This window comes from Narcine bancroftii, chromosome 8 (genome assembly GCF_036971445.1).
Source record: "Narcine bancroftii isolate sNarBan1 chromosome 8, sNarBan1.hap1, whole genome shotgun sequence".
In the NCBI taxonomy this organism is placed as follows: Eukaryota; Metazoa; Chordata; class Chondrichthyes; order Torpediniformes; family Narcinidae; genus Narcine; species Narcine bancroftii.
In genome coordinates this window covers 23,283,133-23,297,949 of record NC_091476.1, presented here as the reverse complement: position 1 = coordinate 23,297,949, position 14,817 = coordinate 23,283,133, and the positions used below count along the sequence as shown (strand labels likewise).

General features: G+C 37.7%; 1 protein-coding gene across 10 annotated transcripts in view; it reads right to left on the bottom strand.

Moving 5' to 3' along the window:
• clcn5b (chloride channel, voltage-sensitive 5b) overlaps positions 1–14,817 on the bottom strand; it is a 72,639-nt gene that overhangs the window by 7,908 nt on the left and 49,914 nt on the right. For 9 of the 10 annotated variants that reach the window (XM_069893186.1, XM_069893183.1, XM_069893184.1 and 6 more), the window contains 6 exons: positions 12,582–12,681; positions 10,911–11,098; positions 10,079–10,201; positions 4,454–4,660; positions 2,116–2,196; positions 494–1,039 (listed from right to left, as the gene is read on the bottom strand). In XM_069893186.1, coding sequence (XP_069749287.1) covers positions 494–1,039; positions 2,116–2,196; positions 4,454–4,660; positions 10,079–10,201; positions 10,911–11,098; positions 12,582–12,681 — 1,245 coding nt within the window. The remainder of the gene's footprint in view (positions 1–493; positions 1,040–2,115; positions 2,197–4,453; positions 4,661–10,078; positions 10,202–10,910; positions 11,099–12,581; positions 12,682–14,817) is intronic. The other variant, XM_069893191.1, reaches the window with a different exon arrangement.

The window sequence follows — 14,817 nt, the reverse complement described above, 5'->3', positions numbered from 1 at the left end:
GTCGGTCAATCTTTCTGGTCAGGAAACTTTATTGAGTTCAACTGAAACAATGACTGACCATTTTGACCCATGGATGCTGCCTGACCCACTGAGTTCCTCCAGCATCTCACTGTTTGCACTGCTTGGCTGTTGAGTTAACTGAACTTCCATAAATTGGAAAAATCAGGATAGGGATAAACATTTAATGCTTCCGATTGCTGCCATCATTCCTGACAAAACTGCAGATTCAGTTGTGGAGTCATGGCATAATTGGGTTATGCAATGATGCACAGAGTAACTGAATAAACGCCACCTCACACTGAAGAAGTTCATTCACTTGGATGCAATCACCAAAATCCTTTCTGTCATTTACATCTTATGTTCACATTCTTGCTGCGCACAATGATGCATTTTCAAAAGTTCAGAAGAAAATTAATTCAAGTCCCACGACTTCCTCATTAACTTCATTAAAAAAACTCATTGGAAACATGGTCTCTCTAAAATTTCTCCTTACCTTCATACCAAATGTGAATATCGTGATGAAGATTTTAAATACCAATGCTAGAGCCAGTTTCCATATTGTCATGTAAACACCTTTGCCTGCCGCACGATCTGGCAGGACATAAACTGTCTTGGTGCTGTTGAAATCATCGATGTAATCACAGAGTGGTGAAGAATCCAGAAGTCCACAGTCATTGAATAGTTCAGAAATGAGCCCACTGGTACTCATTTTAGTGTAGTCATTAGGAAAAGCTATAATTCCTGTGATAGCTGTCACAACAAGAACCTCAAGAACTGGGTACTTCCCTAACACAGTGGTCTTGCGCCTTTTGCACCAGGCAATATTAGCACGTATAAAAAATGCTCCCCACAGTCCTCCAAAGATTCCCAGAAGAATGAATGGAATTAATTCCAACAAATGCCAGGGTGTATGGAATTCCACAAAAAATAGCACAAGGCGACTATTACGAAATGCATTTATTGACCGTAATGTAAAGGCGGCTACGAGTGCAGCAAAAAACGACCTCCATAAAGTCTTCAGAGGGAAGTAATAGCTGACCTGGATAAATAAAATAAACAATGTTAAAGGGGAATTTGTTTGGCAGATATTAAAATATTCTGCAATAACTCCACTTTATGCTGCACAACCATTGGTACAAATCTCAGCAGGACATTACCGCTAAAATCAGAGGAATATTTGCTCCATAAAGAAAAGTTAAGATCATGGGCTAATACAAGCAGTAATCAATTCTTCCACTAAAAAGTGGAGTTCAGCACTTTGAGCATAAAGTTGTATAAACTGTCAAACACGAAACTGCTGGAAAAACTCAGCAGGAGAAACTGTATTTCTATTCTCTGGTCCCATTTATTCATCCACTAAGGGAAGCACTTTTAAAAATTCCAAAAATAAAGATATTTTACACATAAGCCATGCTATTGTGCTGCTTGATGGATATTTTGGATTTTCAATTGATTTAACATCACAATTTATAATCTCTAAAGGACTAGAGATTATAATAAAGCATTCAATAATATTTCTGAAAATTAATTCTGTTCATTCCCATACCAATTAGCATTATTATTTTATTATTTTCCTCTAGCATGTTTGTAAAAATCAATACAATTTTATACTTTCACCTTTCGTCTATCATTATCTGGGAATAGCCATAGAAGCCAACCTCGTACTGAAAACCAAAAAGTTACTGAGCTCTAGAACTGTAGACTACAATCAGATAAATTTTGGAACAAAAAAAAAAGATCTGCAAAAATGTAGAAGTTATTAATGATTACAATTTGCAAATTGCAGTGAAACTTTGAAATTAATATACAGCCTCCTTTATGCATCAATATATACAGAAAGTAAAGAGCAAAGAAATAAACATTGATTGACCAATTAGTTGAGTCATTGATTTAGTTTAGAAACAGGCATCAAGAAGAGTACAGCTTAGTTACATAAATCGCATTGAAGCAAACATTTTTCTATAAAGTTCGCAGAAGTGTTTGGAGTCAGTGAAATAGTCAGCTGCAACATTGTGAATAATGTCCTTAATTTCATACAAGCATACTTTTCAAGACTGGTTCTTTGTTGATGAAAGATTTTAGTAGCTACAAGGATATATTGGCAAAATCTCTCACCTCTTCAAGGCTAAATAAAACTCCTCCAATGGGGGCACCAAAAGCTACAGAGACACCTGCTGCGGCAGCTGCTGATAGCACCTAGAAAACAAGTCAATCAAGGTTAACCACGTCAACTCACAGAAAAATGGGATACAGGTAAATAAGATTCCAAAGGCCATTTGTTAAGTGGCACTCTTGACTGTTTAGCAACAATGAATGCAGAGTAAAGGGGCTGTAGCTGAGTGGGTACAAGAATTGGTTACCAAACAGAGCAGACAGTAAGAGTGAATAATTGCTTTACATAAGTAATTTAATGTATTTGGAAATCTGATTCTCTGTCATTTCATTCCCAGTTTCGTCTTTAACTTCCTACATGTTTCCAATGAAAGAACTTGTATTTCTCTGGCACAGATAATGAACAGACTTTGTAGTCTTGTATCTTATACTTCTGCCCTTAGATTTTCCTCCCTCTTTTGCATTTCAGAATTCAATAGACTGCTTCTTTGAGGCACCTTCTTCAGCTGGCGCACTTTGTCATGCAATTTTTCCTGGTCTCCTTTTATTCCTTACACTTCTCTGCCCTTTTGCACTATACAAAAACTGATTTCATTTCTAAACTTTCTTAGCTCTAATGAAATGCAATTCACCTGCAACATTAACTCCATTTCTTTTTCCATAGCCTCAGCTGGTGAGTGTTTTATATTTTCATTTCAGATTTTAGCATCTGCTTTCGAACAACAATTATGAGGCCACATTTAGCATTGGCTTCATTTAACATGCATTAGTGACCTGGACTTGAATTTTGAAGTTTTAGGCTTAATAATATAGCAAACAGCGAGGATAGAAGCTGACTTCACGTTGACATAGGGATGAAAAAGGAATGTGCACAGCTGATCAAATTTAATGAAGTGATAAGTGATCCATTTTGGAAAGAGGCAATAAAATGTAAAGGGGTGCTCATTTGTACTTGTAACAATTAGACTCAACAACAAATGAAAACCTACCATTCTATGTGGCAGAGCAAATTGAAAAAAATTGCTGAAAATAAAATCATATGGGACCTTTGGCTTTGAAAGCTACCCTTAGAAAACATAATAGGCTCTAGCTGGAACATGGCAATAAATTCTAACATGCAGATTAAAATGTGTGTCGTTGCTTTGGCATAGTTCATAATAAACTTTCTGGAATGGCACCATGGAAAAGTTCTATGGATGTTGGGCTTCAATTATATGGGGAGACTGTAGATATCAAGATTGTATCCTTTGTACAAAAAGAAATAATCCGTTTTCAAAATTATGAGCAGGATTGTCAGGATAAATAGGTAGAAACAATTGTTCATAGTACAAAGTTCAATGAGACACAAGTTGGTCAATAAAAAGGCATTAGGGCTAAGAGCAAATTAAAGTGCTACGATCTAGAATGCATTGTCTGAAAGAATGTCAAAACAGATGTTATGACAGCAATCAAAAGGGAACTGAAACCCTCGAGTAGAAATTTGCAGGACCATTGGTTAAAATAAAATCTAGTAGAGAGGGGTTCATTGGAAGTTTTATCAGAGAGCTTCTGTGATGCCTGATTCCACCAAGTCCCCAATATTTATAAAATTTGACTTAAAATCTAGTTACATCCAGTTTTATTTCCATATAACATAGTATGCATTGGAAGCAAAAAGTGAAGATGCTGAAATCCAGAATAAAAGTCTGAAATGTTGAAAATGGCCAGTAGATAGGCAGATCTGTGGAGAGGAAATCAGTAAATGACCATTCATCATGTGGGTTACAGGGGTACTTAAATAGCTCCACTGATATTAGTTATTTAAGTATCAAGAAGGGTCTATATTGTTATTAAATTCATACAATATGGTTTTATGCAAATTTCCTTGAAATTAAGTAATTTTTTTTCCATTGGTCTCCACTATTTTCATTGTTTTGTGTAAGTTTATGCTCAAACTTGCAACACAGATGGTCATCTTGGATTTGAATTCTCTACAGTGAAGCTTTTGAACATTCCTGATTTGACTCAATACTCCATCTGCAAATTCAAAATGCTACAAGTCCTGCAACACTTGTCGTTAGGGTATCATTTTTATCCTTGCTGACTTGAATTGGTTCACTTGCCCAATATCTGAAACACTCAGCCTTATATTTACATCCATTCTTCATGATCTCTTCTTCCACTTGTACCAAAATATCCTTTTCTTCCATAATTCTTCCTGGAACTCAACACTCTTCTGATTTTTTTTTTGGTGAATTTCCCTTTCGTTGCCACCATTTTAGGGATGTACTTTAAACTAACAATGATGAAAACTGAATAATATTGGTGCAATAATTTCAGTTACACATCCAAATCTGCGTACCTCTCTCCTTTTGGCTTCATTCTTCCTATATTTCGTAAAGAGATGACAAACAATATTGCCACAACAGCAAGCCACGTGTACAAGTGGACCCTCTTTCCCAAGGCTGAGGCCTGAAGATACAGCCAAGACCAGGGTGATGGTTTTAATAATCAAAGTCCACTTTCCGAGGTAGCCCCTAATGATAAAGCCACTCAATATGGTTTTAATCTGAAAGTAAACAACAAAATAATTCCATTCATTATTAAAATACAAAAAGTATTTTCAAGTGTATGTAAAGTATACGCAAGTGTGGTGGGCAGCATGGTTAGTGTAGCAGTGCAACACTGTTACAGCGCCAGCGAATGGGACTGGGGTTTGAATCCCGCGCAACACTGTTACAGCGCCAGCGATTGGGACTGGGGTTTGAATCCCGCGCAACACTGTTACAGCGCCAGCGATTGGGACTGGGGTTTGAATCCCGCGCAACACTCTTACAGCGCCAGCGATTGGGACTGGGGTTTGAATCCCGCGCAACACTGTTACAGCGCCAGCAATTGGGACTGGGGTTTGAATCCCGCGCAACACTGTTACAGCGCCAGCGATTGGGACTGGGGTTTGAATCCCATGCAACACTGTTACAGCGCCAACGATTGGGACTGGGTTTTGAATCCCGTGCAACACTGTTACAGCGCCAACGATTGGGACTGGGGTTTGAATCCCGCACAACACTGTTACAGCGCCAGCGATTGGGACTGGGGTTTGAATCCCGTGCTGTCTCTAAGGAGTTTGTATGTTTTTTGCACGCCTGCATGGGTTTTAACCAGGGGCTCTAGTTTCCTCGCACCTTTCAAAAACGTAACAGGATTGTAGGTCAATTGGGTGTAATTTGGCGGCACGAGCTCATAGGCCGAAAGGGCCTGTTACTGTGCTGTATGTCTACATAAATAAACCTATATTCAATGCTAATTGTCTCTATCTCTTTTCAAATTAGTCTAAATAACAAAGACTTCAGCTCAAAACTAAGACTAAACCATAGTTTTCTAAAACTCAGGTGAGAAGCTCAGCAGCAGTTTGCTGTGTTAAATAAACACCGTGTAATTGTGAATCCACGTTGTACTCTGTTGTTGAAATTCTTGGCAAATGCTTTAATCTTTTACTAAGTGAATATAAAACAAAAAACAGAATCCAATGAGATCTTTACAGATTTACAAATTCTTCAAAGGATAGATTTAAGTCAGTGGTTCTCAACCTTTTTTCCCCACTCACATACCACTTTAAGTAATCCCTATGCCATAGGTGCTCTGTAATTAGTAAGGAATTGCTTAAGGTGGTATGTGAGTGGGAAGAGAAGGTTGAGAATCACTGCTCTAGACCCAATTGTTACTGAAATATTTTGCTTGAGAAAAACTGTCATTGGCCCTTTGGAGTTATAAAACTGTGCACATAACGAGTTTTTTTCCCACTCACATACCACCTTAAGCAATCCCTTACTAATCACCTATGCCATAGGTGCTCTGTGGTTAGTAAGGGTTTACTTAAGGTGGTATGTGAGTGGAAAAAAAAGTTGAGAACCACCACTCTAAGATTTAATGTAAATGCAAATAGTATGCAATAATCTCACAGTAAGTTGTAAAATCTCTTGCAATTTTTTTTTTGAAGGGTGACTGCCAAAATATCACAGGAAATCTGAATTGTGAATCCTACAGCAGGTGAGAGAATGAGGAAGCAAACCACAGGTGAGAACACAAATAGGCAGCCAATGTTCAGAAGGTGATAGCTTCAACAGCATGTGCTAAGGAATTCATAAAGACTGCACAGAAGAATCTCCAAAAATAGCTAAACTGCACTCCGATTTCTGAAATGTTATTTTGAACAATCAAAATTATTTACTGTGGAATTTTTTTTTGCAGGGTTTTAAAATTTGATTAATTCAAGTTTATATTTTTACTAACTGAAATCTTTCATATGAAGAATTTTGTCTGTTGATTTCAAGCGGTGAATCGAGTCAATCAGCAATTGTGTCTCAATAACAGGTAAATGTTGCAGCTGCTCATTCTATCGGGGGGGGGGGGGGAATGTAAAGTTTACTAGTCCCATTCCAAGCAGCAAAATTCTTTTAGAAAGGAAATGCTACAAGATAGCAGACCTCCTTACTTTCTGTTGGCTGAAATCAGTGAATAGCACACACCAGTCCATTTCAGATTTTGGCTTCACAATGATATGACCCTTGGAGGTGTTGAGGAACAGAGGGATCCTAGATATACAAGTCCAATGATCTTTAAAGATAACATCACAACTGGATAAAATGGTAATGAGAGCAAAAAGCTTATTTGGTTTTATTAGCTAGAGTACATAATAAAGAACAGGGAGGTAGTATAACAACTTAAAAGAGCAATGATTGGATAACTACATGCAGTTCAAGTCACCCCACTACAGGAAGGATGAACTGTATTGGAAAGAATGCAAAGGAGATTCACTAGGTTGCTGCCTGAATGAATTATTTCAGGTATGGTTGGTTGGGGTGGGGGGGTGGTGGGTAGTGGATAGGCAGAGATGGTTGAGGAGAGATGCAATAGGGTATACCAAATTACGGGGAGCAAAGCGGATGTGTAGGATCAAGTGGTCATTGGGAGATCAGAGGAGGAGAGGGTGAGAAAACATGTTCATGGGAGTCATTAATTAAAAAAAAACTCTAATGTTGGGAAAATCACTGAAAAAAAATGAACATAATTACTGCCGGTGTGGTCGTTCACACTGGACACCTTTTTAAGACTGCAAGCACCTGAGTGCAACAGACCCAGTGGTTGGACTTGCAGTGGAGTGAATGACTGTCAACAAATTTTTCCAGTACAATTTACACTGCAAGCTTCATCGAAAATGTTGTAGAGGTCCTGCAGGATAAATTGCGGTGCAGGAATTGACTCAAAATTCCTGCACATTCTTTTTTAGACTGCTCGTGTAGCGGCAAAATTCCTTGATTGTGCTGTTACATGCCTGCAGTCTAAAAACCATAATCATCTCGAAGAATCTTTCCTGGACCCAACAGACTAATGACATCATGAAGAAAGCACGTCAGCGCCTCTACTTCAGGAGTTTGCAGAGATTTGGTATGACATTGGAAACCCTGGCAAATTTCTACAGCTATGTAGTGGAACGCGTGCTGACTGGCTGCATCATGGTTTGGTATAGGGATACCAATACCCCAGAGTGTAAAGCCCCTGTCAAAGGTAGTGAACACTGCTCAGAACATCACAGGCAAACCCCATCCCATCTTCAAAAACATTTATGAGGAACGCTGTCGGCATTGTTTGCTGCAATTTAAAGTGGTACATAGAGCACATATGTCTAAAGTTAAATTGTCTAGTTTCTATTCAGACACAAATCCTCTATGTTACAAATGTAAAATAGGTGATGCTTCTGGACCTGCCCTAGCTTAGAAGAATTTTGGAAAGATGTTTTTTCAAACACTATTGGTAATTCTTAAATTAAGATTGGAACCTTGCCCTTTAATTGCTCTTTTTGGATTACCTCAAGATGTTGACCAATTCAAAGCTGAATTTTATCTTTTACATCAGTGATAGCAAGAGTGCAATTTTAATTAAATGGAAAGATAACACTCCATCTGCTCATGTTCAGTGGTTAAGAGATATTATGGCTTGTTTAACTCTAGAAAAAAAATTAGATAGGCTCTCAAGGATTCAAATGTTAAGTTCAAAAAGGCATGGAAATCTTATTTTGTTGTCATGTTTGTGCTCTGTGCTCTAAATTTCCTTATTATGAGACTAATGTTCTAATTTTTTTCCTGAATCTTGTACCATTGTACTGTTCAATCATTTATACTGTAAAACATGAATAAAAATATTTTAAAAGGAAAAGAGAGCAGCAGCAATCATTAAGGATCCACATGATACTCTCCTCTCATTGCTACCATCAGAAAAGAGGTATACAGTAGGTGCCACAAGACTCACACCACCAGGATCAGGAACAGCTGCTCCCCCTCCACCATCTGACTCCTCAACAACAAACTATTAGGGTTCATTCAAGGACTCTTACTTTTCTATTTTATTTTTTTTTCAGCTCTTGATTTGTGCAGTCAGTGGTTTACAGTTATTTGTTTGCGTGTACATTGCGTAGTTTTATTTTGCACTACCAATGGTAAATTCCACCTGGCCTGCCGGAAAAAAAGACTCAGGGTTGTATGTGATGTCATGTATGCACATCTGAAATCTGAAAGCTAGGATGGATAATAGGAAACTCTTCTCCATTATAGAGTGGTTCTACCCATGATTGGAAGTAGTTGCAGAAGGTGATGAATACATCTGAGAACATCATGCAAACTTCCTTCCCCTCTATCAATTATATCTACACCTCCCAGTGCTTTGGAAAGCAACTAACATACTAAAGGACTCATACTATCCTGAACGCCCCATGCTTCTCTATCCTTCTATAGCAGAGGAGGATCAAGTGTGGGAAATTATGCATCAACAGGCTATATATAAGCCTTCTGAATTAACTTCGCAAATGGTGGCATTGCTACGCACTCAGTGATCTTTTCACAGTGTCGCTATACTCTGTAGTTGTGCTGTTTCTCTCCTACTTTGTACAGTTGTATCCAACGTATGTTGGAGTTGATTTGCCAGACTGCTTGTTGATGAAATCTGTACTAGATATAACGTAACAATAAATGAAATTAAACCATGCTAACGGAGTAGCTAATGGAGATGGGGATTCCTGCAACATTGAAGGTGGATCTGGATGCACACTTGATTCAACAAAGCATAGAAGGTTCTGGACCAAGTTTGGCAAATGCGGTTGGTGTAAATGGATACTTGATGGTTAATATGGATATGGAGGGCTTCAGGGCCTATTTTTGCCCTGCATGACTCAATGACTTCTCCAAGACCAACTTATCCTTTTGTGTTATCTTGTGTCAATTAACTTTCATTACCTAACTTTCATTACCATACTTTCTTCCAATCATCAGTCAATACCATTATTATTATTGGTGCATGCACAGGAAGCTGTGATTATTTCGCCAGTTTACCATCCTTCATAATAAAAGGCCAAAAGGCAAAAAGGTAAAGGCTCCATTGTTGTCACATCATACTACATTTAGAATGTAATATATATGAAATTCTTTAAATTTTGTCTGCCGTAAGGCTGTCAGAGAGTCACCACTTTGTCCGGGGCTCCTCAAAGAAACCTACAACACCTGGCGTTCCTAGGCAGTCTCCCCTCCAAGTAATGACCAGTCCTATGCCTGCTTAGATCAGACAATCTCAAGTGTATTCAGGCTATTAAGTGCTACATTAGACTTTAACCAATCCACATGCCCTAATATTTAAAATAAGGTAAACAATAAACATGAGATGTTCCTATTTCATTAAAATTTCCCTTTTTTTTGAGAGATCGCGATCCCTTTCACTGAAAAGAAGTCCCAGGATTTTATTTTTCCCTGAAACCCTAACAAGGATAACTGCCAAAACCTGAATGAACAAAAGAGGAAGAGTTGGTATTTCAACAAAGATCACTATCCTACGGTTGTAGAGCAGATATGAACCATAAGGGGGCGCCAAACTACAGCATCATGTCAAATATACTTTCTGTTTGTGAGCTGTGGAGCTGAAGTGAAGGTCACAGACTTACCTCTGGAATTCCAGAACCACAGGCATAAGGTGCAAATACTCGCACCAAAGCCACTGCCAAGAAAGCAAAAGCCAGGGCCCAACTAACGTACAAGAAGTAATTTAATATATATGCACCAGCTCCCTGGAACAGATAATATAACATTACTAATAATACACTTGTTCAAAAAGATCACCAATGAAAGAGTGCATTTCAAAATTAAGTGTCAGAACATATGATCAAATTTAAAGCATTTCTAGAAATGTTTTATTAAATGAAAATGTAAAGACATATGTAATATTTGTTCAATTCAGATATGGTTTTCCATTCACATTTAAGTGAAATAAAGAAATGCAATTTTCAATCTATGAAATACATTATTTAAAATACTTTCGGTTGTTATAACTTTCAAGATGCCCACTCAAGGATCAATCCAATGTATTTGTGAGTTCTATGGTCCCTACATAAACCAGTAAAAAACTCCAGAAACCTTTATTCACAGTGGTGCTTGTTATTGTAATTTATTTCAGTGAGCTATCTCTTATAGGTCAGAGGTTAGGCATCATGAATTTGATTGAATTTTTTTTTAAATCACAAGGTCTACTAGAGAAATGGCTGAAGTTTTAGAACTACCATTCATTCTACAGGAGAGAAACCATCAAAACCAGCCACTTGCCTGGTTTCTCAGTACCCTCCAACAAACTTTATAAATATTTGTGAAGGAAAGTTACGAGGCATTTTGAAATAAAATAAAAAAAAACCTCAAACATAATTGGAAATGAAGAGATCTTAAAAGAGCATTCAAAAGTCGACTAACAAGAAAAATAGGAAAGAAAATAAAACAGCTAATTACATCAGACTGGTCAAGAAATAGTTCAGACCAAGACTTCCATTCTGGACATTTATCTCGCTGTTCAAAGGTGACCTCTTCAGACGTCCAACAACAATGTTCATGATTATACCAGAATCCTACTAAACAGATCCCCTCTTTTAGATCTGTCATCCAGTGAGAAGCCATATCAATCAAACCAGCAATGGCACCTGGACACAAGATGGAGAACATCATTACTTTAAGGAAACGGTTTAATTGCATTAGCTATTCAACTGGCCTCCCCCCCACCAAACACACATGCAATGATTTAAAAAAAATAGAGAACTATATTTCATTGGAAAAGCACACAGATGAAAAGAAATATTTAATAGAACACAAGTATGAAAATAACCTTGCTTCAGCAAGTTAACCATTAAAAGAAGCAAATGCTCCACAAGTTTCACTGATACTGTAAATGGAGAAATATCTTTAAGTCAAACAAAATGCTCTTACAGAGCAAGTAACATAAAATGTTCAAAATATAATGTTCAGAAAAGACTGAAACTGGCTTACAAAAAAAATTTGAAAATAGCAATAAAAGGGCTTCCTATAGGTACATAAATAATCACTGGCTTCATATGCAAGTGAATTACAGTAAAACTAAGTAACGCACATCAAATGAATTTTGAAACTAAGAACCTGTATAGGTTAGTTAAGCCATTATTAACCAGATAACCATATAATAATTACAGCACAGAAACAGGCCAGTTCGGCCCTTCTAGTCCATGCCAAACACCTTCTCTCCCCGAGTCCCATTGATCCGCACCTACTAAATTATTAAGTCATTATTACTAAAGATATTTCTGAAAATAAAAAGGTTGACATAGAGCACCCACATGTTGATTTATCAAGGCAATTGCCCAGCATTATTTCACTCATTCATTTATTCTTAATTTTAACCCCTGTCCTTCCAAACAATAATGTACCTTGAGATAGGCTGCAGCTTCAAAATATGAACTAAGACTTATTCTTGTGAAATCCTTTAAGTGGATATATATATATTATTTTATCAACAGATGTTTCTAAACAAGTTTTCGTAGTGCCTTCTACCATTTCCATCATATTTTTCTCCAATTAACATTAAAAATATAATAATTGATCATTGCTCAGAAGGTTTGTTAGGTATACAGAACAGTAAAAATTAGCTTTTAAAAGTTTTACTGATGTTTGAAGTTGGAAGCTAGAAAACTAATCTGGAGTAAACAGAAGTTGCCTGGGAATCTGGGATTTCACTTCATACAATTTGGTAAAAATAATTTCAATTTAATGACACGGAATGGTGAATTTTGGGATCCTTCTATTGTTGCTCCTCCAGATGAAGTATTTTCATTAGAACAGCAAATGTGAACACCATTGTGTCATCAGTAGCTCAATAGAGAAGGGTCAGTAATCATCAGTAGAAGGCAAGTCGACACCATCCATGAAGTGTTCTAGATAGATAACAGTATTAACATCATTTTCACTATTTTGTATCACTAGGATAAATAACTAATCCACCAAGTAACAGTTGATGCTTTAAATGATTTTTTTCAGCTTGATCTTTTTAATCAAGCACCACTGATCCATTCCCAATCTGGAATAAAAGAGTCAGAATCCCATAATCAAATCTTCTTCATTCAATTACTTAAAAAAAAACTGCATTCTTCTTCTTACCTGCCATTAGCCCAACCAGAAGCATTACTAGCCATCCGGAGAAAGCATCACTTAAACCCTTAACGAGTGCACACAATGATTCCTTACTTTTGCTTGCAATCTGTAAGAGGATAAGCAGAAAATGTAAAAAGAAAATGTTCTCTTCAAGCTTCAGCCATGCTTGTGAATGAACAGTTATTGCATGCTGTCACCATTTTGTTTTGCAAGTTTAGCAAAAAAATGATAGGAGACGCAATTAATTGTCAAAAAAAAGTTAATACTAAAGATAACGTCTGCCCTTCCGTCGCAGGGTAAAACTGCAGGACTTCACTGAGCCAGTGCAATTCTGAATTGACTGATTCTACTCTTCTTTTGACGTCAGTGATTTTTATCGGGGTTAATATTCCGCCTGATGTCAATATCAAACAGGAATTTGCGGAGCTGCACGATGTGGTCAAGTAAACAAGAGGTGGCCCAGCCCGACGCTTTTACAAATCTTAGTCGGCAACTTTAATCAGGCCTGTGTCAAGAAAACTCTGTCTATCTACCATCTGAAAGTAACATGTACCAGAGATTCCAGCACACTCAATCACTGGTACACCAAGGAAGGCCTACCATTCTTTCCCGAGACTGCAATTTAGCAAGCCTGATCACCTGGCTGTGCTCCTTCTGCCTTCATACAACAAAGTCTAAAGAGAAGCTCCAGAGATCAAGACAGCTAGAAAGTGGTTGCAGGAGGGTGAAGAACAATTACGAGACTTCCTAGAGTCAGAGATTGGGTGATGGTCAAGGACTCAGCTAATTATCTGAATGATTACACTAGGGCTGTCACAGACAATCCAAATTGCTGTGGACTAGTGTGCCCACACCAAATTATTCAGGGTTTTCCCCAACCAGAAGCCCTGGATGAACAATGATTTCTGGAATCTGCTGAGAGCCAGATCACGGGCATTTAGGTCCAGAGATCCAGATCAATACAGAAGGAACAGGTATGACCTATGAAAAGCTATCTCCTGAGCAAAATGGAGATTCCGGATGAAAATGGAAACAACACAGGATACCCAACGGCTATGGCAAGGCCTAAATGCCATAATCGGTTACAAAACCAAATCTGATGCAGGAGCAGACAGCAGAAGAACTTGATGCCTTCTACGCTCAATTTGACCACAGATCCCCTGATGATCGTATTTGAGGATGACGTATAGGCTGCCTTCAGGAGAGTGAATCAAAGCAAAACATCTGGTCCAGACAGAGTACCTGGCCAAGTGTTAAAAATCTGTGCTGATCAAATTACAAATGGATATTTTCAACATCTCACTTTGGCAGGGTGTGGTACCCACCAGTTTCAAATAGGTGTCAATCATGTGGGTGCCCAAGAAGAGTGTAGTAACTCTGCCTTAATGACTATTGACCAGCAGCACACACATCGACAGTGATGAAGTGTTTTGAAAGGTTGGTGTTGAAGCATATCAGCTCCTGCCTGAGTGGCGATATGGATATGTTCCAGTTAGGCGATACAGTAGGGAGAATGAAAACTTAGCTGAATGGTGCACTAATAACAACCTTGCACTCAATGTCACCAAAACTAAGGAGCTGATAGTTGACTTTAGGAAGGGAAAACCAGAGGTTGACAATCCAGTGACCATTATGGGATCAGAGTTGGATAGGATGAGCAGTAAGTTCTTGGGAGTCACTATCTCGGAAGATCTTTCAATCAGGGACTAATTTAACTCTTATTTTGCACTATTGATTTTTTAAAATTCTCTCTGTATTGCACAGTTTACATTAAATGTTTACAGTTCTTAATTTGTTTACATGTGTACATTGCATAGTTTTTTTTTGCACTACAAATAAGTGGCAATTCTGCCTCACCTGCAGGAAAAGAAAAAAAACCTCAGGATTGTATGTGATGTCATGTTTGTACTCGGACAATAAATCTGAAATCAGCATCTACATTACAATCATTTCATCCTCTGGGCGAAGAATTGCTTGAATTACGCTTTAATGCATGGAGGCTTAATCAAAGAAAGAATTGTTGAATTATTTAATTAAACATCAGTTCCAAACATTTATTTTAAGCAACAGATACCATGGAATCCATTTAGAAGAACAAGATTCCATCTAATCAAACAGGGAAAAAGCTCAAATGAGATAACAGCTCTTCTCCAACTTGGGTCCACTCAGTTACCGGTAGTTATATTTACTTTACCAATAAACTCCTCATGAATCAATTAATGAGTAGGTTTATCCACTACTT